General features: G+C 47.4%; 1 protein-coding gene across 2 annotated transcripts in view; it reads right to left on the reverse strand.

The window, feature by feature from the left end:
* Positions 1–24,123, reverse strand: part of POLR2B (RNA polymerase II subunit B) — a 616,839-nt gene that overhangs the window by 224,827 nt on the left and 367,889 nt on the right. For both annotated transcript variants that reach the window (XM_069626112.1, XM_069626111.1), the window contains 2 exons: positions 23,389–23,639; positions 23,219–23,308 (listed from right to left, as the gene is read on the reverse strand). In XM_069626112.1, coding sequence (XP_069482213.1) covers positions 23,219–23,308; positions 23,389–23,639 — 341 coding nt within the window. The remainder of the gene's footprint in view (positions 1–23,218; positions 23,309–23,388; positions 23,640–24,123) is intronic.

A 24,123-nucleotide genomic window follows, 5' to 3' on the forward strand; every position in this document is an offset into this window, starting at 1 on the left:
TAGCCCCACTATTGACAGGTTGAAGTATCATCCTTTTTTCCAAAATAACTCCATTTGTATTCAAAAGAGACTTTGGTGGCAAGTTAAGCAGAGGGGGAGCCAGTGAGGAAATTTCTAGCAGATTGAAATGACATTGACGCACCAGGTTGTCCAAATCACACCCAGGATGGACGTTTTTGTGACCACGGGCCCACCTTCGCACCCCGACAAGGGAATGTTGGCCAAGGGGCCCATACTATTAGTCTCTCCACAGTGTTCCTCCGTTGCCACAGAGGGAACACAAGGGGGTTCAATAGGTGTAACAGGCAGCTGGATTACCTCCAACTAAATCGACAGTTAGCCTATCCACTAAATCCAAACAACCAGGCATAGAGGCAGAGTGGCTGTCGGTCAAAGGGAGCGAGAGGACACCCCCCTCAAAGTTGGGTAAGCTGTCATTCAATGCAGCGTGTGAGGGAATTTCGGCTTGAGGCTTCTCCACAGGTAGAGGGATGTTTGTTTTATTAAAAAGGTCAGACACCCGTCCCGTTACTGGCTTTTGAGGGCGGAATTCTATTTGTTTTTGTTTCTGGAACATTTGTGCAACATAGCCGCAGATAGTGTGTCAATAGCAGGAGCAAAAGGTGAAGATTCAGCACCATCCGCCAGAGAATCGGCCTCGAGAGGCCATAACATCACCCCTTATGAAGATTCTCCAGTTTTTACACGAGAAGCGGTTGGGCCCTTTCTCGTACTGCTGGAGTTGGGCCCGCGTTTTGTTTTTACCTTTTTTCTTTGAGGGAGACAATATGGGGGAGTTGGGAACATCAGTGCTATTATCGGGCTCCTTCTCCGCCACCCCTCCCCCCCCAGTGTGTGTGAATCAGGATCAACAGTATCATTACTAACATTTGGTGTAGGGCGGCAGGGGGCAACAGGGATGTCAGAAGCAGGGGCAGAGGCACCACCCCCAGCTGAACTACAGGAGCCCTCACAGCAGGCAATGCTTAAGGGTCCAATTCCACCCCCCCCCCCCCATTTACTGCATTTCAAGGAGGACGGACAAGATGGAACATAGACATATTGTGTGCTCACATAGTTCATAAAGAATTTTTGAAGCGCTGCCCATGCCCACCTCTCCATCCCTTGCAACACCAGCCCCACTTATTGCTTGTGCTGAGTGCACGTGGTCTCCTTCTATGGCAGGATCTGACAGGTGTTGGGACAAAGCCACAAGTGTAATTTCAACCTCAAAATATGGGGGCGGGAGTGTTGAGAAATTAAGAGTCTAGCCCCCCCAATAGGGCACCTGCTCCCATCCTGGCGTTCTTCAAAAACAAGCGGCTGCATGGCTTCAATCAGGGGAGGAGAAAAGCCACCTTCTAAAGCCCCCAAAAGTTTAAGATCATCTGACCTGGGGAAGAGAGGTGGGGGCAGGGGCATTTCTAGCGCCATCCTCAGCGTGTTCTTCACCGGAATGAAGACCAGAGGAGCAGAGAGAATGTCATGGTACATGCCTCTACCACCATGATTACTTGACATGGAACGTAAAGTTCGCTTCATTTTTAAAAACAGTGCCTCAAGTAAAGTTAGACTAAACAAGGACCTTCCTGAGCCCAGTTGATAGTAAGGTACGCAGAGCTGTATCGCTTCTATCGAAGGTGGCCTCTGAACCAAAGAGGCACCAGGCAACAAACACAGTAGGTACATTTCAATTGGTTGCAGGAAAAGCAGTCACGTCCGCAACTCACACAGCAGAGATAGCGGTGGCTGTAACGTGACTTAACAGTAGAACTCACTATGGCAACTTACTTTAAAAGGTGACAGAGGCAAAAGAAAGTAGTACAAATAAAGTGGATTGTACGATACCATTGCATCATGCCTCAGTTTCGATATCGGAGTTCAACTGGCCCCGCCCTCACAGAAGTACAGTGCAGAGCAGCAGAGCTGCCCAAAAGCCCCATCAGCCACTTCCGGGCCACTTCACCGGTGCGCACGCACCCGTTCCTTTGAGCACTTCCCAGAAAAAGGAGGAGGGGCAGGAACACCACAGAGAGAACAGCACACCTTTGCGTTAGCAATCAATGCAATCAATCCAAGGTCCTGCAGGGGAATCAGCCGTATCGGCCACTTGCGGGTAACTTCTCCAGGCAACGTCTCTTGTTCCAATCGTTCATACTTTCTGAAGAGACCATCAGTATTTTGGTGATTGCATCCTGACCTATACTCCATAGTAAAATCAAACCCTTGGAGGCTGATGGACCATCTAAGTGGATTTAGGATTTTCCCCCTTCATTTGCATTAACTATCTCAAGAGTTGGTGGTCTGTTTGAATAAGAAAAGTATGGCCTAAACCTCTTCGAAAACCAAAATGGCAAAACACTCACACGCTATAGCTGCCCACCTTGTTTCACGGTCCTTCAGTTTATTACTGATGAAGCAAATAGGTTGTTCTCTGCCTTGCTTATCCAGTTGACTTAAGACTGCAACTATCCCTGTGTTAGAAGCATCTGGTTGTATAATAAAGGTTTGGTTGTAATCAGGAGCTCTTAAGACTGGACCTTTGCAAAGGGTTTGTTTTAGGCCTGCGAATGCCTTGGCACACTCCCCATTCCATTTGACCTTAGGATATTTTGGAGAGGAGAGGACATTCAGGGGAGAAGCAATGGTCCCATAGTTCTCAATTACATTTCTGTAGTACCCAGTGAGACCAAGAAAATCTCTCACTTGGGTTTGAGTAGTGGGGGTGGCCCAGTCTTGTACAGCTTGTACTTTGCTAAGCAAGGGCCTAATTTCACCACCTCCTACCGCATGTCCAGGGTAGACCACTTTACTTTGACCAATTTGACATTTACTTGCCTTGATGGTCAGATGGGTCCGTTCAAGAGCCTGCAATACATATCCAAGGTGATGAAGATGGTCTTCCCCAGTGGGGCTGAACACTGCAATGTCATCCAAGTATACCAGGCAGGGGTACTCTAACTCATTCAGAACCTGGTTCACCATCCTTTGGCATGTAGAAGGTGCATTCTTTAGTCCAAAAGGAACAACCCTAAACTGGTATAATCCTTTTAGGGTGGAAAATGAAGTTTACTCCTTGGCATGGTCAGTCCGTGCCAATAGCCGGAGGTCAAGTCTAATGAGCTGAGGAACATGGGAGATATAAGTTTGTCCACCAGCTCATCTGTGCTTGGTAAAGAATTAGCATCAGTCTTTGGGACTGCATTTAGAGATCTATAGTCCACACAGAATCTCAATTCATTAGTGCCTGCTTTTGGTACTAGTACAACTGGACCAGCTCAGGGACTTGTAGATGGCTCTATAAACCTGAGGTCAGGCATCTTGTTAACCTCTTCCTTTATACGAGTTCTGACATGATCAGACATTCTGTAGACCGGCTTTTAACACGGAGACTCACCAGTGAGAATATCATGCTGGCACAAAGGGGTCTAGCCTGGTGTCAGGGAAAACAGTGAGGCAAACTGACAAGAGCTTTGCACTCTTGTTGCTGCAGAAACAGATCTGAAGAGCGTTTGACTCCTTCAGTGATCACATCTGCAGAGTGTCCCCCCGAGGAGATCGGAGAGAGGCTCACTCTCTTCCTCCTCCTGATCAGAGGCTAGAAGCAAAGCTCCAAGTTCTGGTCTAGAGACATAGGCCTTCAGGCGGTTAGTGTGAAAGACCCTAGTGGCCTCCTTGGGGTTGCCCAAGTCCACTAAATTATTCACCTTTCCAAGTTTGCCTACAACCTTGAAGGGTCCCATCCATTTGTACAGTAAGGCTCTCTGCCTTGTATGAACCATAACCAATGCTAACTGGTCTGGAGTAAACTCCACCATGTTGGCCTTCTGGTCATGCTAATGTGTGACCAGTGCCTGACCAGCGTTCAGGTTTTCTGTCATCAAAAGTACCATCCTCATTCAGAGGCCTAGCACATAGTCAGTGACACAGACTGGCTTCATGGAAGTAGCACTCTCCAACCCTTCCTTGCTCAGGGGCAAGCCGCCTCTGACTGGACGACCATAGGGGAGCTTAAAGGGGCTGAAACCCACTCCAGTTTGAGCCACCTCTCTGTAAGCAAATAAAAAGGTATGGCAGTAGAAGGTCCTACTTTCTTCTCAGAGGTACTTCTAAGTCACCCATCATACTCTTCATCATTCTTTTAAACCTCTCTACCAATCCATTTGTTTGAGGGTGGTAGGCCGTTGAGAACTTTTAAGTTTCTCCACAGTTCTTCCACATGGTCTGCATGTAGTGAGACATAAAATTAGATACCCTGCCAGAGGTAACTTCCTTAGGAAACCCAACCCTGGCAAAAATACCAAGGAGGGCCTTAGCCACTGCTTGGGCAGTAACAGTCCTCATAGGTATAGCCTCAGGGTACCTGGTAGCATGGTCTACCACAATCAATGATTGGCTGGGGAAGTAGGATGTCTAGGGGATCAACAATGTCAATCCCACCTGTCTCAAAAGGAATTCCCACCATTCGGAGTGGCACTAAAGCTGCCACATTCTTGGATCCACTTTTACCAGAGGCATGGCAGGTGTGGCAGCTTCTATAATGTTTGTAAACATCTGCACCCATCTTGAGCCAGTAAAAGTACACAGAAAGCCTCTGATTTTTTTGGAGCTCAAGTGATCAGCCACTGGTATCTCATGTGCTAGACGTAGTAACTTAGATCTCACCTCCTGGCGTACTACCAGTCGCCTGAAGTCCGCCAGGGGTAGATACTGTAGGAGTCCATCCTCCCAGTACAGTCTATGCTTCCCTGGCTCTTGCCCTTCCAGCTGGGAAGCTGTCTGTTGTCTCAGACCTGAGAGAGGAACACTCAGTCCTCTGCTGAAATCAGGGAAGGATCTCCTCCAGTTCTATTTCACCAGTAGCTGGGTTTTCAGGAGATGGTTCATCTACCCACTCATTTTCAACTGGGGATGGGGTCACTGGGGTGACATGTCACAGTGCTCTCGAGCAAGGCCTGGTCTTCATGGCAGGTTTGGGTTTGAGGCCCTTTTTCATTTGAGAGACTCTGGATTTCTTCTTGGTCTCTTTCTTCTTGCTAGAAGTGGAAGGTTGGCCTGTCTGCTGGTTTGAGGTACTGGATTCCTCCTTGACCTCAGTCTTTTAAGGTTGCCTCTCTGGCCAATTTCGCCAGCTCCTGCCTCTTTTTGCAGGGAGGCCTGGGGTACTGGAGACTACTCCAAGAGTTTTCAAGTCATTCCCCAACAGAACTCTCCCAGGTAGTTCAGATTGCACACTAACAGGAATTCATACAGTCATGTTACTGCACTGGATGAGGGCTGGCAAACTAGGAACCATTTGGACAGGGCCTCCAGAAAGTTTAGTGGGACCTTTGGGTGCATTAGCTACATCCTCAGGTTTGAAGAAACTTTCATCAACCACTGTAATGCTGGCCCCGGTGTCTCTGATGGCAGGAGTCTCCTGGCCATTTACAAGTACACTGTCCTTATAATATTTTGTGTTGTCAGGGATTGTGTCATACATCTATATTCTGTTCCCACACACCCAAGGACACTAAAACACTAGCTTGAACTCCAATGGGGTCATCAGCTAGTAGATGAATGGGAACACCAGTCACTGGAGCTTCCTCCTCTGGAGTGCAGGCTAAGGTGACAGTGTGGACCCCTAAACGTTTACCCTTACATCTGGGATTCCCCTTTCACATGGTCACCAGAAACACAAACCACACATTTACCAAAACCTTCTGGAATAGGGGTTTCTGGTAACCTCCATCTGGTTTGGCTCCAGGGGTTTAACTAGCCCTGTAAGGTTTCACATTAAACGTACCCTTATTGTTTTTGTGGCCCTCTTTGGGTGTCGGAGGATGAGAATTACTTTACTATCTTGTGCTTTTTTTCCTACTCGTTCTTTTTCTGAGTTGCCCCAGAATCCTTTTGCGTGGCCCTGTTCGCAACCCATACGACAGCAGATTGAGCTAGTCTCTTGAGATCAAGTTCCTTAGAGTCAGCCTGGTGCTGCCTCAGCTCAAGAGAGCAGGCATCACAAATATTCTCTAGAAAAAACAAATTCTTCATTCCTTCAAAGGAGTTTACTTTGTATCCTTTCACCCAACCATCTACATTTTTTTTCGAGGTAGCTCAAGGGGTAACATCTTTCTTTTAATGGTCTATAAACCTTTTAAGGTATTGAGAAGGAGTCTTCCCAAATCTGACAAATACCTGTTTGATTAGCTGACAAATACCTGATTGATTAGTTCATAATCTTTGTCTGTAGCACTCAATTCCATAAAAGTATTAACCATTCTGAGGGAGCTTAGACATGATCCATGCAACTAAATTATTCCCACAAATATTCTGCAAACCACACTCAACCAATCCAACACATCAAGTTTAAGATCATGCATACGTACAGTCTTTTTTGCTAAACAAGGTCTCTTGGGACTAGTAGACAAGAGGACCCTGTGAAGGAAGCAGAATCAATGGACATCTTTTTCATATCATACTCCTGCTGCATTTCCTGCTCTGAGCCTTCTCTCCGTCTTCAGATTGTACGGCAAGTTTCTTGAATTCTAGTTCGTCTTTCTTTCAAGAGATCGCTATTTTGGGCTTAGATTGTGACCCACAGGGGTCGTGATAGGATCTTGTTGAATTACAGGGACATGCTGAAGAGGGGAGTTGTTCACTCCTTGAGGATCCTCCTCACCTTCTGACCCATTTGGCAGATTGGAGCGGAGCTCTAAACTATCAATTTCATCACTTTCCATATCAAGATTGGTAATGGGAGTTATGGGCCTACTCCTAGGGTTTTGGTGATTTAACAACTTTTCAATTAATTCATTTTTTCTACCCTTTAAACTCTGTCCCCTTGTCCTACGTACATCTTGCAATTGTTCAATTTTAAGTGCAGTAAGGAACTGTTCATTAAAATGATCCATTCCTGGCATTATTTGCAGTTACAAGATTACCTTTCTTTTTGGTGGAGCTAGCATTGTGGATGGTTTATTTGGTCACAAGTATAACCAGTAGTCACTGCAAGCACCCTTCATCAATCTCATTGCCTGCCACCAGTGTTCGGTAAGAATTATTGCAGTCCAAATGTTGTGGGACTACACAAGACATCTCCTTGGGTCTAATGTTACAGCCAATTACTGCTTTTTAAAGACTGCTTTAAATATATTTGTGTACAAATAATGATATAACTTTAAGTACGTAAGTGTTTAATTGGATACTTCTATTTACTGGTTTCATGGCACAGCTCTACAGCTCACATTATCACTCTTAAGAGAAGCCTGGCTGCTCAGTCACACTACCAACTTGTGTAGTACAGGCCTATATTAAAAGGTGAGTTCCGTAATACCAAGGATCTAAATCGTGTGTAGTCCCACACTAGTTGGACTGCACTAATTCTTACCTAACAGATTGCAGAGAAATGTGTGCTGAAACAGAATAAAAAGGTGAGGCTCCTGAGGTGAAAGTCAAATCGACCATTGGAAACTGAAGCAACCAAAAGACTACCAGAGACGGCGGCAGATCCTTTGCAACACTGAAGCAACCACTACTGTCCTGACCCTTTCCTGTGTGACAGAGGAACTCTAATAGGACTCCTTTCCTTTGACTAACTTTAATCTGAGCCATCTCCTGAGGTGCTGTGCCTCTCCAGAGCTGCAGAACCCCAGTACCAGGAGACCTCAGACCCAATTGAAATTAATTGTCTTGGAAAGGCCAAATCTGTCCAAGTCTTTTCTGAGCTCCAGGAGAACCTCCAGAGACACAATCCAACACATCCAAGTTCAATGAGCAGAGCGCCTGACTCCAGGAAGGATGACTTGGCGTATTGCGTCCTTTGTTGGTGATGCAGAAAAGGCGAGAAAAAATAAAATCGCAGAATGACCAGAAGAGCTGACGAAATTTGTGCCAGAAGTCCTCCCTCGAGATTGCTGCCGAGAGATCCCATCCATTGTCCTGCCTTTTGACTCCAGACCAAGGAATCCACAGGTTGGAACCAGCACTGGCACATCCAAGGAGAATCCAGCCACGAACATTTCTTCAAACTGTGGGGAAAAAGGTATTGCTGACCTTAATACGAAAAGTCACTCCATGCGTATAGAGGTGTCGAAGGGCAACCCCCTCTTGACTCTGACCAGAGCTGCTGCATGTGTCCCCTTATCAAGTCCTTGAACAGGGTGTCCAATGTTGGTTTTATCTTCCTGCCTCTTAAAGACTAGAAAGTATCCACAGGAACTTTCGTATTCTGCTGCTTCACAAGACTGAGCCACTCCGAAATGCCATTTAGCTAGAGTTGTGTTTTGCACTTAAATAGCCTTGCTGTGCAAAGAAACTGCCTTTATAACCTTAAACCCTGTGTTAGGGAGAATTCTCAGAAATGTGCCAATTCCCTTCTACCTTAGAGACCACCAGCTTTTTGCTGGACTTTAAGACTTAAAATCTAACCTGGAGAGTGTGACCTTTTCCCCAATCTCATGTATTTTTCAGTGATTTGGGCTCAGTTTCCTTTGAATTGAGTCTGACAAACTCCATTCTTTACATTGTGACACAAAGCACCTTCAGTGCAGTGGCACAGTGAAGTCCAAGATTTCCCAAGGTTTAAAATACCTTCTCTTGGTGAAATTGACTTTACATTTTGTGAACTTTCTAGACCCAGCACACACTATCTTACAATAGGGTGCTGGAGGGGTTACTTAGTATCCCCTTTGTCTAGTTTATCATGTAACAATTTTATGTTACCCTTTGTACAATTAATGGCTGGTGGCAGTGGTTTACTTTTTCCTACAATTGTGTGTTTTTACCACGGGCTGCAATTGCAGCTACAGTGAAGCACCCATCGGTGCCCATTTTGCAAAAATGGCCTTGGTCGTCTTTTTACGCCATTTCTTGTTGGAAAGGTCCTTATTGAGATTTACTCTGCACGCCAAACCAGGTTTGGTCCCTTTGTTCGTTTCGTATTTGGAAGGATTCACAATTGAAGTCTGCCTCTGGCACCAGCATGTCTGGCTGGGAAGGAAGCGAGGGAGGTCAAATAGGGCAGCTTACAGAAAAGGGCATGGATCTCACCCACTCTCCTGGCAGAGATGATGGCCACGAGTAAAGTGGTCTTCCAAGAAAGGAACTTGAGAGGAGCTTGATGCATAGACTCGAAGGGGGCCCCCACCCCATGAGCCCAAGTCAGCACCACATTGAGTTCCCACACCGGGGCAGGCGCATTCACCGGCGGGAACGATAGGAACAGTCATTTAATGAATTCCTTCACTAGACTGACCTAAGAAAAGATCGTCCCGGAGACATGGTGTAGCGGGAGATGGCCGCCAAATGCACCTTCATGGAAGCGGGCACCAGCCCCGACTTAGCCAACGACAACAAGTACGGAAGGACCTGGGGGGGCGGGATTGTGACCCTTAGAAGATTAATATTCTGCGACCAACACCAAGTCGCGAAACGCTTCCATTTGTGCTCGTAGCACTTAAGAGTCGACGATGCCCTGGCCCTGGCAAGCACCTCCCTGCAGTCCGCCAGCAGCTTGTACCCACCAAACTCCTGCTGCAGGAGCAAGGCCTTCAGGTTCAGTGGTCCTGGTTCATGGTGCAGGATTGCGCCTCCTTTCCCGGCAAGCAGATCCGCGACCACTGGTAGTTTGACTGGAAGTGCCGCTCACATGCTGAGAAGGTCCAGGTACCAGATCTGCCTCGGCAACGCTGGTGCGACAACATCCTGCACCGACAGTCTGAGTTGACAGATGACTTAGTAGCAACGGAGGGGACGCGTACAGGAACAGGCCTTCCCACGGGAAGGATAACTCGTCCCCCGTGGCCCCCTGCTGGCAAACCTCTGGCACTTGATGTTCTTAACACTTGCAAATTGATTGACCTGGGGTCTGCCCCACCTGAGGAACAGGCTGTCCACTTGATCCTGCCGAAACTCCCAACCATGGCAAGTTCGCAGCTCCCTGCTGAGAGTCAGCAGCAGTGTTTTTTACTCCTGCGAGGTGAAAAGGAATGAGAAACATCCCCTGGGCAACAGCCCAGTGCCACAGCTCCCGCGCCTCTGTAGAGCACTGGGGCCCTGGTGCCCACCCCACCCCCCCTGGCTTCCGGATGTAAAACATTGTTGTGGTATTGTCCGTGAAGACCCTCACCACCTTGCCCTTGAGGGACGGAAGAAATTACCTTAGGGCCCAAAAAACTGGCCGTAGCTCCAGGATGTTGCTGTGGAGCTTCTCTTCCGGCAGCCGCAGTCCTCTGGTATGGAGAACACCAGTGTGGGCTCCCCAGCCCTCCAGGGAAGTGTCCGTGTTAGGCGAGGTTTGAATGCAGTACCCTCTGGGAACACTACAAGCAACTATGACTACAGGTATAGGTAACCCAACCTTTGGTACACGCCTGTACTACAGTAGCTGGTAGTTTTGGTAGCCTGTTGAGCAGCCAGGCTCATCTCAGGAGAGGAAATGTGAGCTGTAGTGGAGTTACAAAGATTCAGTTACAGGTATTCAAATAAACACTCAAGGTTTCTTGCATAAACAATTATTAATTCATCAGTTATAAAGCATTCTACAGAAGGGCGCAATAGAAAAGTAACACAAATATACTTCAATACTGTACACTGAGTTTCTGAATCAGACAAGACCCTTTTGGGATGGCCCACAGACAACCTACACCCACAGGTGACTTCATTAACACGGGTGCTGGGGACATAAATATCTTACTGTTGGCATTCAGAACACTCTTAAAAGTTGGTAAAAGGCAAAGGTTATTAGAACAAAAAATTACAAATCATCATAAGCAGGGCAAATACTTTTAGACTCCACTAGAAGAGTCATTCAATTCAATAGGCTAAGCCAAAGTCAATGGGTAGTCTTGGATAAGATAAAGCACTTCTGGTAAGTAATGGAAAAGCTTTTGCACAAGTTCTTAGGAGTCTGAAGAAAATAATTAATTGTAGGGCCACAAGCCGATAAGACTTGTGAAAGTTACAAGCACTTCTACAGTAAGAGGTAGGTTCTCTTAGACTTGTTTTACAGTACCTTGGTAAAGAAGAAAAGATGCAGCTGAAGACTTCTGTTCCTGTGCAGCACTGCAGGTCTCACTGTTCCTGGGCCTAAGTCGTGGGCACAAGGACGACGTCGGGGGACTCCCGCACTGCACTGCCAAAACTGGCAACCTGCAACACTTTACTTTCAGTGGCTGTTTCGCGTTTCAGCTCCTTGCGGTACAGCAAATAGCAGTAAGCGTGGTTCCTGGCTGTCAAGGTGGGCTTTCGTCACTTCTGCGGTCCCGCACTCGACCAGCTCCGAGATGGGTGTCCAGGTGGCTTACTTGGGAGTTGATTGGTCCCACCAACTCAAAGGGACAAGTTGTCCTTGCAGGGCTTCTCGGTCGATGCAAACTTGGCAAGTAGTCACTGCAGCAGGGCTTCACCGGACAAACCAACGGGGCCAGGGGTTGCAGTAGGTGTCCTCTTCAAGCTCTTTGGTTCCTTCGTCCAGTGGTCGACTCTGCCTTCCAAGTCAAAAGACTTGCCTTTTATTCAGTTCTCTCCCATTCATTCCAGTCTAGCTGTCACTCACCCAGCAGGGTGGCTGTCCTTGCCAGTCAGCCAGCCAGCCAGCCAATCACGCCACAGTGTATTTGGATCACCTAGGAGACTAAGCACAGGGAGTTTCAGGAACCTCCCTCACTTCCTGCCCACCCCAGACACTCAGGCACCAGAGGCGGTCTTCAGTCCTGGGCCATAGGCATAGGAACAAAGGGACCAAACCTTGTTTGGCGCGCAGAGAAACTCTAGAAGGAACTTTCTAAAAAGAAATGGTGAAAAAAGAAGACCGGGACCGGTTTAAAAAGGGGGCTCAGACGCCATCTTGAAAAACATGGCTCCCGAGATTTTTAGCTACTGGTGTTCGCGGTCAGGAAAAATCATGGAAGTTTGTTGTTAAACCACTGCCACCAGCCATTTTGAAAGGAAAGAGTAGCATTTGACTGCAACATGAGTTTCTAGACAAAGGGATACTAGGTAACCCCTCCAGCACTCTACTGTAAGATAGCGTGTGCTGGGTCTAGGAATTTGAAAAGACTAGTAAAGTCATGTTCACTTTACTTTCTCTGGGAAACAGTAGTTTATCCCATAGGAGAACAAGTTACTTCTTACCTTGTAACATTCTTTCGACTGGATGTTCCTCCGACGTATTCCTCATCTTAGCTATCTCCTTCCAGCTCTGCTGGCCTCGGAAAATATTTTCTCTAGAGGGCGCTGCGCGTCGACGTCCTCCGAGTCGATGTCCCTCGACAGCCGCCGTATCGACGTCATCCTGCCTATAAAGGCCACGCGCAGCGTCCGTTGCTCAGTTCCGTTTTGTAGCCCACAATAATACTTTCTGGACTATACTAATCACCCTGAAGGAGCGTAAGCTGCAACAACACGGGAAGTAGAACTGCGGGGATGGATGGGAGGGCCGATGAGGAATACGTCGGAACATCCCGTCGAAAGAACGTTACAAGGTAAGAAGTAACTTGTTCTTCGAAGGGATTGTGTCCTCCGACGTATTCCTCATCTTAGATAGGCTCCCATAGCAGTATTCTATTATTGGAGGAGGGAGTACTGACTTCACGCTGTCTTCTATTGATGAATAGAATGCAGTACAGCCCTTCCAAACCTAGTCTCTTGACTGGAGGAGAAATCCAAATTGTAAAAACGTGTAAAGGTATGGACAGACGACCATGTAGCGGCCGCACAGATGTCTTTAACCGGCACCCCTCTTTTGAGGGCCGATGAAGCTGCAATACCTCTGGTCGAATGAGCCCTAAGGTTTTGAGGGGGCTCTTTCCCTGCCAGTTTATAACATTCCAGAATGGCTAGAATGATCATCTGGAAATGGTCTGCTTAGTTATTGGTAACCCCAGCTTGTGACCTGCGTAACCTACAAACAGCTGGTCTGCCTGTCTTATCCCGGCTAGTCTACTGATGTAAAAACTTAAAGCCCTCCTAGGGTCTAGCCTGTGTAACCTCTCTTCCTCTTTCCCCGGGTGAGGAGGAGGATAGAAAGATGGTAGGGTAATCTTCTGAGTGATATGGAATTCAGAAACCACCTTTGGGAGGAAATTAGGCTTCACTTGCAGGACAACTTTGTCTTTGTGAAATATTGGGTGAGGGGGTTTACAAGAAAGAGCTTGTAATTCGCTCACCCTTCTAGCAGATGTAAGTGCTATTAATAAAACAGTTTTAAGGGTAAGGAATCTTAACGAACAAGAATGGAGTGGTTCGAAAGGTGTGCCCATCAGGAAAGTTAGTACCAAGTTTAAATCCCATAGGGGAACTTGGAATGGTCTTGGGGGATAAACATTGGTTAACCCCTTTAGAAACTGTATTACCAAGGGTAATTTGAAATAGGATGGTTCTTCCGCAGTGCGCTTAAAGATGGATAGCGCTTTGAGATAGCCCTTAATGGTGCCAACTTGAAGGCCTGAATTCGCCAAATATAGAAGGAAGGACAAAACCATTGGTGTACCACATGAAAAAGGGTCAATATTATGTTCTCTACACCAGCTGCAAAATCTGTTCCAACGGCAGCGGTATAAAGACTTTGTTGCTGGCCTCCTTGCCGAAAGCAACACCTCCATAACATCATCAGGGAGGTCCCAATCCTTGTACCTCAACCTTTCAGAAGCCAAGGTTGAGGGTTTTGATGTCTGGATGGAGAACCTGACCTCCCTTCTGTGAGAGTAGGTGCTCTCTGAGTGGAAGTCAAATTGGAGGGCAGATGGACAAGTCTAGAAGGTCTGGGTACCACGTTCTCCTGGCCCAATCCGGGGCAATTAGGATCATGGTTCTCCGGAATCTTCTCAACCTCCTGATCATTTGAGAAACGACAGGGACCAGTGGGAACGCGTACAGAAGCGGAAACTCCCAGACCACTATGAACGCGTCTCCCAGAGCTCCTCTCGGGGGAAATTCCCTTGAGCAGAACAGATCGCATTTCCTGTTGACGCTGGTGGCGAACAGATCCACCTGAGGGGTTCCCCAAAGGGCGAAGATCTCTTGAAGGACTTCCTGAGCTAGTTCCCACTTGTGGGAGACTGCTCTGCCTGCTCAGAGCGTCCGCTGTCAAGTTCTTCTCTCCGGCTAGGTGAACTGCCGATAGAGAGATTCCTTCTTGGATTGCCCAAAACCAGAGCTGCATCGCCTCTCTGCACAGGGGTAGTGATCCTACGCCTCCTCTTTTGTTGAGGTAATGCATGGCCACCGTGTTGTCCGTCATTATCAGGACGTTTTTCCCCTTGTACAGCTGGCAGGAACGCCTTCAGCGCAAGTCTGATGGCTCTCAGCTCTAACAGGTTGATATGTAGTCTGGACTCCGATGGAGACCAACGACCGCTGATGGTCAAGTCGTTGGCGTGGGCTCCCCCACCCCGTGAGTGAGGCATCCGTGACTACTGTGATCTCCGGCCAGGGTTGCCAAAAATGTTCTCCTTTCAGAATATTCTCCTGACAGGCCCACCACTGAAGGTCTCGAGCCACCCTGTCGGGAACCTGAAGAAGATCTGTCATTCTCCCTGAGAATTGTGACCACTGAGTCCTCAGCGCCCACTGGAGGGATCTCATTCTCAGGCGAGCCTCTGGCACTAGGAAAATGCAGGATGCCATGAGGCCTAGCAACATCAAAAAGTCGAAGGCTGGGAGACGTTGGGCATTTTGAAACTTGGTAACCATCTGTAGAATATCTTGAGCCCTCACCTCTGGTGGCGAAGCTTTTCCCAGGGAAGTGTCCAGGATCGCCCCTATGAACTGGAGTCTCTGCGATGGTATTATTTGTGACTTCTTTAAATTGAGGGAGAAGCCCAGTCTGTGAAGGGAGTGGCACACATGATTTAGTTGGATCTGAGCTTGTTCCGAAGAGACAGCCCTGATCAACCAATCGTCCAGGTAGGGGTAGACATGAATCCCTTCCCTCCTTAGACTTGCCGCCACTACCGACATTAACTTGGTGAAGACCCTCGGGGCGGAGGTCAGCCCAAATGGCAGCACTCGAAATTGATAGTGAGAGTTGTCAATTGCGAACCTCAGGTATTTCCTGTGTTTGAGATGGATAGGCACATGGAAATAGGCGTCCTGAAGGTCCAGAGATACCAACCAGTCCTGGAACTGAAGGGCCTGGAGGATCTTAGAAAGAGTGACCATGTTGAATTTGTCTTTTCTGAGGAATTTGTTCAATTCTCGCAAGTCCAAGATGGGTCTCAGTCCTCCGTCTTTCTTTGGAATGAGAAAGTAAGGGGAGTACCAGCCCTTGTTCCTCTCCGCTACAGGTACCAGTTCTATGGCACCTTTCTCTAGCAGGTCCAAAATTTCCTGCAAGAGGAGCGGATCTGGAGCTTTCTGAGAGCTGATCCCCGGTGGATGACTGAGGTATGCGTAGGAGAGGCAGGCAGTAACCTTGGGCAACTGTTTCTAATGCCCAAGCATCTGACATGATAGCCTGCCATTCCGCCAGATGTTGAGTCAACCTGCCTCCTACAGGTGTCCTGTGAGGGAAGTCCTCAGAGTGGTTTTGGGGCGGCTGATGCAGATGCCGATGGTAAAGAGGCACCTGCTGTTGCTGCGGCCTTTGAATATCTACCCCGTCCACCTCGTGTAGTTCTTCTTTGTCCCCTTTGAGCCGGTCGTCCTCTACCTCTTCCGAATGCGGAGTAGAAGCGAAAGGACTTGCCTCTCACAGAGGTTCCTGTGGGACGAAAAGGTGTCTGACGGATTGCAGCGCCTAGGGATTTTGCTGCTGCTTTTGACGTTTGCAGTTTTTCTTAACTGTCATCCGCCTTTTTCCCAAACAAAGAAGAGCCATCGAATGGCATGTTCAAGAGCCTGGCTTGCACATCTGGGGCAAAACCAGACTTTCTCAACCAAGCAAATCTCCTGGTTGTTGTACTTGCCGCCATTGCTCTGCTGATACTGTCAGCCGAATCAATGCCCGTCTGGAGGGATTCGCACATAGCGTCTTTACCGTCCTGTATGATATTCAGGAACGCCTCCCTTTCTTCTCCCTCCGGGATGCAGTCAGCCGCTGTAGAAGCACACTCCCAAAGTGTATGGCTGAATCTAGCAAGGGTGCAAGTAGCATTCACAGATTTTAACGCCATGGTACATGCCGAAAAAAACTTTCTTTGCCATAGCATCATATTTTTTATCGTCCCTGTCATGTGGGACGGTAGGATAAGCCGTCTTGACATCGGTAGAAGATGCTGCCTGTACCACCAAACTTTCTGGGGATGGGTGTTTTGACAAAAACTCCGGGTCTGTAGAGGATACCCTGTATTTTGTAGACAGTTTTTTATTTACTGCCGGGACGACTTCTGGGGTTTCCCAGTTCGTCATAATCTTCCTCTGAAGAGCTTTATGGAAAGGCACCACAGGATCCTCCTGTGGGCCTTTATCAAGAATATCCGTGAGGTCATCTTGTTGGAAAGATTGTGAATGTGCAGACCACCCCATAAACTGTGATCCTGGCCATTAAGGCTCTATAGGGGGTTTCAGCATGCTCCCCCGGGTCTGGCCTAGCAAACTCCACCTCAGGGGAAGTGTCTAACCCACTTGCCTCATGTAAGGAATCATGAAGATCCTTTAACCTGCGTTCTTCAGAGGAAAATTCCTCTCTAATTGGGGTTACAGGTCCCTGCAACTCAAATGGGTCTTCCTGTTCAGACAATTCACCCTCTTCCAAAATTGAGGACATAGTTCTCAATTGTTCTGAACTCATAAAGGGTGTAAATCCCATTTCCAAGGCAGAGGGTGCCGAACTTGTCCTTATCGGCCTCGAAAACATCGTTGTCGTCGACGCCGAAGGCTTCGAGCGTGGCGTCGAAAACAAAGGCGGAGGCCTCGATGACCTCGACAGAATTGGGATTCTACTCGACAATCTCGAAGCCATCGTCATCGAGGACCTGGAGATAGTCACTGGGTGTGTCGTGACCGTGACTTTTCTTGGCGTTGACGCCGGTGTCGAAGCTGGCGTCGAGTCGACAGACCCGTGTGTCGAAGGTCCCTTCGACAACGGCGTCGAAGACACCGACCTCGGCGTCGACGGAACCCTCGTCGACGGCACCTTCGAGGAAGGTTTGGAGGTCAAAGTCCTACTCGAGGGTTCGAGACGCGCTCGAGAGGTTTCCTTCGCCGGGTACTGCGACTCACGGCGTTTTTGACCTTTGGGTCTTTCGACCAGAGCATCGCTCTCGGCAGTCTTCGAGGGGGTCGAGGCCGCTTTCTCGAAGACGCTCATCATATTTTTGCGGAATTCCTCCCATTCAGCCCGGGAACTATGTTTCGTGGGGCAAGGGATTCTTTTTGGCGAAACAGAGGAAGAGGAAGACGGAGAAGGAGATCTTCGACGTCTCCTCTTCGAGTGCTTCGATCTCGAGGAGTGATGGGACCCACTCCAAGACCTGGAGCGCGAATTGGTGACGAGGAGACGAATGTCTCGACTTCATCGACGAAGAAGAAGCTTTAAAAGTCTTACCTTTCTCCAGCTTCCCCCTACGCTCCTTCAGGGCCTTAGCTGTCATGGACATACAGTCCTCGCACTCCGAACAATGGTGTTCAGCTCCCAAACACCACAGACAAACTCTGTGAGGGTCAGTCAGTGACATCTTTTTTCCACAATCTCGGCATTTTTTGAAGCCGGATCGAGGAGTTGTCGGTTCCGACGAGGAAGCCATCGAGTACGGATCGAATAACTCGAGGTAAATAGGTTTAATCTGACAAGAACTGAGCAACGGTATTCCGAGGCACTGAGTAAGCGTGGAAAAACAGAACTGAGCAACGGACGCTGCGCGCGGCCTTTATAGGCAGGATGACGTCGACACGGCGGCTGTCGAGGGACATCGACTCTGAGGACATCGACGCGCAGCGCCCTCTAGAGAAAAAAATTTCCGAGGCCAGCAGAGCTGGAAGGAGATATCTAAGATGAGGAATACGTCGGAGGACACAATCCCTTCGAAGGTGGGTTTAAACCTTGGGAGAGCCTAAAAGGTTTCCCTGTGTCACTGCACTCAGGGTGCTGTGGGAGACACATGAAAAGATTATGCCTATGGAGTTGTCTAAAACTCCATAATCAAAGAACACAAGAGTAAAATACACATCAAAATACAAGAGAGCGCCGGGGGGGGGGAATCCCCCCCTTAGCCCCCCCTTTTTGGGTCCTAAGGGGTCGGCCTCAGGCTAAGGGACGGCATCCTCTTCTCTGGGGTCCTTTCCGCTGGTTTGGTCCTTTCCGCTGGTTTAGCCGAAGCCTCCCATCTGGAAGAGACCCTCTGGCTGCCTCCAGGGCAACCTGGACCGGGTCAACCACTTTCGCCTTCGAAAAGGGCGGCCGCCACCAGCTCGATCGATGCAGATGATTTAGCCTGTATCACCCGGGTACCCCACCACACCTTCACAGGCAGGTCGGCCATCTTTTTCTGCTGTTTGGCCTTCTCCGGTTTCTCCTGGATGCTTCCCCGGGGTAGCTGACTTTCTCTTCAACAAAGAGCTAGACTGATGGCTGGAGATTGAAGCCGCTGGAGAGGAGCGCGTCCTGGCCGTCGCAGGACCCACTTGTGCAACGACCCCGACAGAACCAGACTCGCGGTGCTTGGCTTTGTCTAGGACCCCCGAGGATCGAGTGCCCTCAAAGGACTTAGAAGCCAGCTCTGGCTGGAACCAGAGCAGGCATGCCCCTGTAAACCACACGGGGCAGGGGTCTTTGATATGAGCCACGCCGCCAGCCTGCTGTGCCGATCCATTGTGCGCTTGGTAAAGCCACAGCAGGTCTTGCAATCTTCCTCCTTGTGCGTCGGGTGAAGACAAAGGCATTGGGAATGCTGGTCCTCCACGAACACATTCTGCAAACTGCAGAAGTTGCAGAGAGGGGACCCCCCCTGTCCTTCTCCGACATGATCCGGAATGCGGTCTAGGCCAGACGGCCTTCTGAAACTGAAGAAAAACTCGATGATTCCACCCTTGAGGGGCAATGAAAGATGCCAAAAAACAGATCCCCCGTTAGTCGGAGGAAGAAACGGTATAGCACACAGACCCGAACGAACAAAAATATGATTTTTCTAGCATAAAAAGCATGAAAAAATGCAGAAAGCTCCAAGAGTGAAACACAAGGACTCCCAACACTTGGACATGTGGTAAAAATCTGAAGACGGCCGCTAGAGGAGGGGCTTAGGGAGAGGGCAGTCATTGGCTGGGGGCAGTATGACCCAGAGCTCAGCGATTGGTTTATAGGAGAAAGTTTATAAGCGAAAGTGAAACCGATTTCTTTTACCAAGGATTCACGGCCTGACAACGGGGAATATTTATGAGCATGTGAATCCATGCCAGACCCCATGCTGGAGAAGACATACTTTTTGAAGAAGCCTCTAGCTACTTAAAAAGGTAGGTTTAAACCTTAAGCCCGTTTTAGAATCTGTACAAAGCAGACCAGGGAAAGCAAAACCTAATGTTACACTTTAAGACACAGTGTAGTTCAAGGTAGGCAAACCCTACTGGTAAGCTTTTACACTCAGTTAAGCAATGATAAAACAGTACTAGATTTTGAGACATGAAGTCCACAGGTAAGCCCACTTGCCCCAATGCCCCTGCACCTTAAAAACACCTTGCAGGTGGCAGTTTCCAGCACGACCCTTAAAGATCCACACAGCTGATGGCAACAAAGTTTGTCAGTATGTTTAAGGAAGTTTGAAGCTAAAGTGAACTCCAATTTAATGTGTTTTCTGTATCAATAGCCTCAGCCATATTGAAACATAAGAACTGAATGTTAGACAAACTAGAACTGTGTACCTTAAGCTATTGAATGTGTTTCTTGAAACTAGGATCAGCCTAAACTGGAGAATCAACATGACCAGACACAACAAAGTTGTAACCATTGTATTTTGAAGACTGGAAAACACTTGAAGTATGTAAAGACAATATTGTTCTATTTGCCATGTGAACTGGGCACAAACCCAAATTTGTAACCTATTAGTTTGGAGATGGGCTGAGCCTTGACCAGGACTGTGTATAAATACTGCATGTTTTGTGATGACCAGCACTGACTCCCCTCAGTGTTTCTGGTACACACTGCGAGGTACTGTGAACTAGATGGCTATCTGCCTTGATATTTGAATCTGTACAGAATAAATCTTTGACTTTGCGACTGGCGGATCTAATTTTTGGTGGTACCAAGCCTCGATATTTGCTTGATTTTACAGACCCACTTGCCCCATCACATAGCTGCATCTCCACACTGAAATCAAGGGAATGGACCATCAGTGCTAGCCACGTGAATCCCAAGGAGCAGTGGCAAACTCCTACCGCACCTCTAACAGAAGCAAACACCTTCCTGCTGCAACTTGCATTCAACGCGGTGGTTGCAATGGCATTCCACCCACGATCAACCGGCTGCAACACCCAGATGCGTGCAACAAGGAACAGACTGCCGTCAACCTTCACCAACGGATAAGGTATGAGATATTGCCACACACCTACATTTGCATCTATAACCTCCATTTTGTGAATCTTAGCCCTCTCTCCCACTATCTAGGAGTCACAAATACGAGTGTATTCATATATGCCGTTCTGTGAAACCTAGGCCTCTCCCCCACCATACAGGACTCTCAAACCTAAGTGTACCCCCCCCCAACATAACTTCTATTAGACCTGCCACTTTGTTAATCATAGGCCTCTCTCCCACAGTCCAAGTTTCTCAGGTGCTGGTGTGTTCGTATCTGCCAGTTTCTGAAACATAGGCCTCTCCCGCTGCGTAGGAATATGTAGGTGAATTGCGCTGTTATTTAGGCGTCCCAAACATGACTGAGTTTGTATCTGCCATTCTACAAAACATATGTCTCAGCAGCTATCTAGGAATCTCTAGTTTAAACTGTGAAATTCTCACGTCCACCATGCAGTGAAGCCTAGGACACTCCAACTGCCAGAAATCGCGAACCTAAGTACGGATTGATTACTGCCTGCCACCCCGTGGAGCTTAGAGCTACTGGCAACCCAGCTGGGATCCCATAACTCTAAGGACCCTAATCCCACTGTGAACCACTCTGCAAAACCTAGTGTAGGCAAACTATCGCTCAATGAACATCCTTCTTACCCAACACATACACCAGGGAAACCAGCAGCTTTCGCTGTGGCACACAGCAATAAACTCAATGGCCCTCACCGCTTAGACTCTTGCACCAGAGAGACTACGAATAATGGGACCAGGCCACCCGCACTGGACAAAGATTGCTGCAGCTGAAAAACATCAAAAGCCTACGGTACGGATACCATACACCACGTCGGGACACAGGCCGCAGGCACGGCCAAGCATCCATGCACCGTGGAATGCAGCTCATCCGGTCTAACAGAGCATAAAGCCACCCACACAAACACCTGACGTACCTAAACGCCTCTGCCACTAGCATACAGCTACTACCAACGAAAGAAATCCCGTATAGCTGGCCACACATCAACCCTTTGCAACAATAGCACTATCGCAAACCACCAACAGCGCCCACCTGCGTGCTTGACCTTTTTGGGCTGCTTAGTCGAGCCTAGCCAGCCACTTAAGACCTAGACCGACGAAAATGCACACATGCATCTTATCTAAATTGGTTAGAACCTCCAGCACATGGACTATGGTCACAGAGGGCGTTCCAACCACAAAGCCAATTGAGGCCATAAAAATGGGTAAGAGCGCTATATAAATAACCAAATACAATACCAACATTTCTTACTTTTTAGGAGCGGGGGGGAAAACACTATTCCAATTAACTTGTACACTTTTGCTCACATTGACACCTCTTGAGAAGCCTGGCTGCTCGACCACACTACCAACCTGTGCAGTTCAGACTCATACCAAAGGTCGGATCCCTATTGGCAGGAGGTCAAGGTTATTGTAGTGCACCCAAAGAGAACTGCATACAATCTTGCCTAACACACTGCCACCAGCCATTCCATTAAATGTGCAATTGTAACAAAAATGCTACAGGTAAGTAAGCAAGGGAACATATTGTATCCTGCCAGCAATCCACAAGGTGGGGTGTGCTGGCTCACTATATACAATGTTAAGGGGATGAAAATCCCTCTTTACCCCTTGGGTACGGTAGTTCACCCACGTACATTAAAGAGTAATTAACAGGGAAGAGTAATTAACAGGGAAGAGTAATTAACAGGGAAGCCCAAAGGGGCAACCTAGCCCAAGGTCAAAATTTATAGGAAACTATAACTCCAACCATACACTATGAAGGGACATAAATAGGCCACCCATAAAAAGTAAAAGATTAGGTGGGAGGGGGGGAAGATTCCTCTTCACTTAGGGACAAGGTAATAATCAAGTCCAAGCAAAAAGTGCTGGGGTTGACACAGGTCAGGAAGATTAATCACAAATAATAAAACGTTACCCAACAACAAGTCCAGCGTAAACTCCAGCAAAAACATCCTTGGGACTCAAATATGGAAAGGTTTGTGCATAAAAATGAAAATGTACCCTAACAATGCCCATAGAAATTGTGCTGTAGCCTTGTGCTTTCCTATGACACAGAATAACCCAAGTCTAACAATATACAGGGGAGGGTACATTTCTCTACACATAGAAAAATGACAGATGTTGCATTGTAATTACTGCTGCCAAAGCAGGAATGCAGTGCTGGTTGGCGAGTCCCGTTTGTTTCACAAGAGCAGTTTAAGGAAGGGCCAAGATACTTGTTGGAAAAAACAGAAAACAAAGTTGAAAATGGGGAAATGCTGAATCAAGCAGAAAGAGAAAATAAATCCCTTAAAGTATGATTCAGAGAAAGAAAATTAAGGGGAATGATGAATCAAATTTTATTTTTAAAAAAAGGAGAAAAATGGAAGAAAAATTCCAATATTAGTGCAGACAGATGGAAGTAAAGAAAATGATAGAAACTTTACAGCTTTATAATAGGCCAGGAAGCAGAAAAAAACCATCAGAAAAACAGAGGGGTATTATAAGGAATTCAACACACCCCAGAGTTCAGGGGCCATACCAAGGCTCAGCATCTAGTGGTATTATCTTACTATTTCATACCTTTTCTACTCAATTTTTCAACATGGTCATATTTATGAACCTGCTCAACAAATCGACCTATGTTTCCCTGCAGCAGCTGACTTAAAAAGTAAAAAGTAAAAATTCGACCAATCTCAGTAAAAACCTCAAGTAGGTCCTACATCTGTTAACAACAACACATGCTTGCATTTTGTTCTCCCAGTCTTTCAAAAACAAACTCACTCTTACCTCTTGTCTATACTGGATACCACATGTACCCTTTTGGCCATGTCGACTAGCAAATTTATCTCCAATTTGAGGGATTCTAACAGAGCGTACCTAAAAGAAGGAAAATCAGTATTATTAATATCAGACAACCGTAGAACACCCATTTTAAAACAGATCAGATTTCACCTTACCCGAATCTTGCAGAACTTGTATCCTTCCTGATTGAGGGTCACCATGACCTGGTCAACAATGCCAGTTTCACTTGTTCTGAGGAAGGTGCTGCAGTCTCGCTTTGTATAACGCCGGTTAGTGCTTTCCAATTCATCTTCATTTTCGGGCAATGTAACCGTCTTGCCAATTATGACGTCATCGCCAGACACTCGCACACCAGGTGCAATCAAACCATCATCATCCAGTTTTTCATAGATTGCATGGCGCATGCCTAAAATGTGATGAACATGTCACTTACTCACAACAAATTCAAAAGCCACTTTTAAAATGGAAGGAAACAAAAGTTTGTTAAAAAGACAGAAGTTCAGATTTCATCACTAACTTTGTAAATCAGGTTGGATCACAGCGTATTGGCAACACAGCCAGACTAAGAATTACACACAAAAAAAAACACTACCTTACTAAATGCTAAAACAGAAAAGCTTCCCGTTATAAATTCTCAATGTTCCCATTTAAATTGGGCTCAGCACTCGAACACAGACCAGCTGTTGAGCCATTGGTTTAGTCCAGGTGGAACTTTATTATACATAGATGCATATGTATATGAACCAGTTTCTCTTGAGTTTATACAGGGGTACATCAGATGGGACAGGAACAGGGATAGGTGGTTTACAAGACCGATGGAAGGAGCAGATCCACCGGCCAGCCTATCACATGCAGCTCAGGCCCCCAACTGACACTCACGGAACATTAAC

This window comes from Ambystoma mexicanum, chromosome 6p (genome assembly GCF_040938575.1).
Source record: "Ambystoma mexicanum isolate Mex_15411 chromosome 6p, UKY_AmexF1_1, whole genome shotgun sequence".
NCBI classification, from domain to species: domain Eukaryota; kingdom Metazoa; phylum Chordata; class Amphibia; order Caudata; family Ambystomatidae; genus Ambystoma; species Ambystoma mexicanum.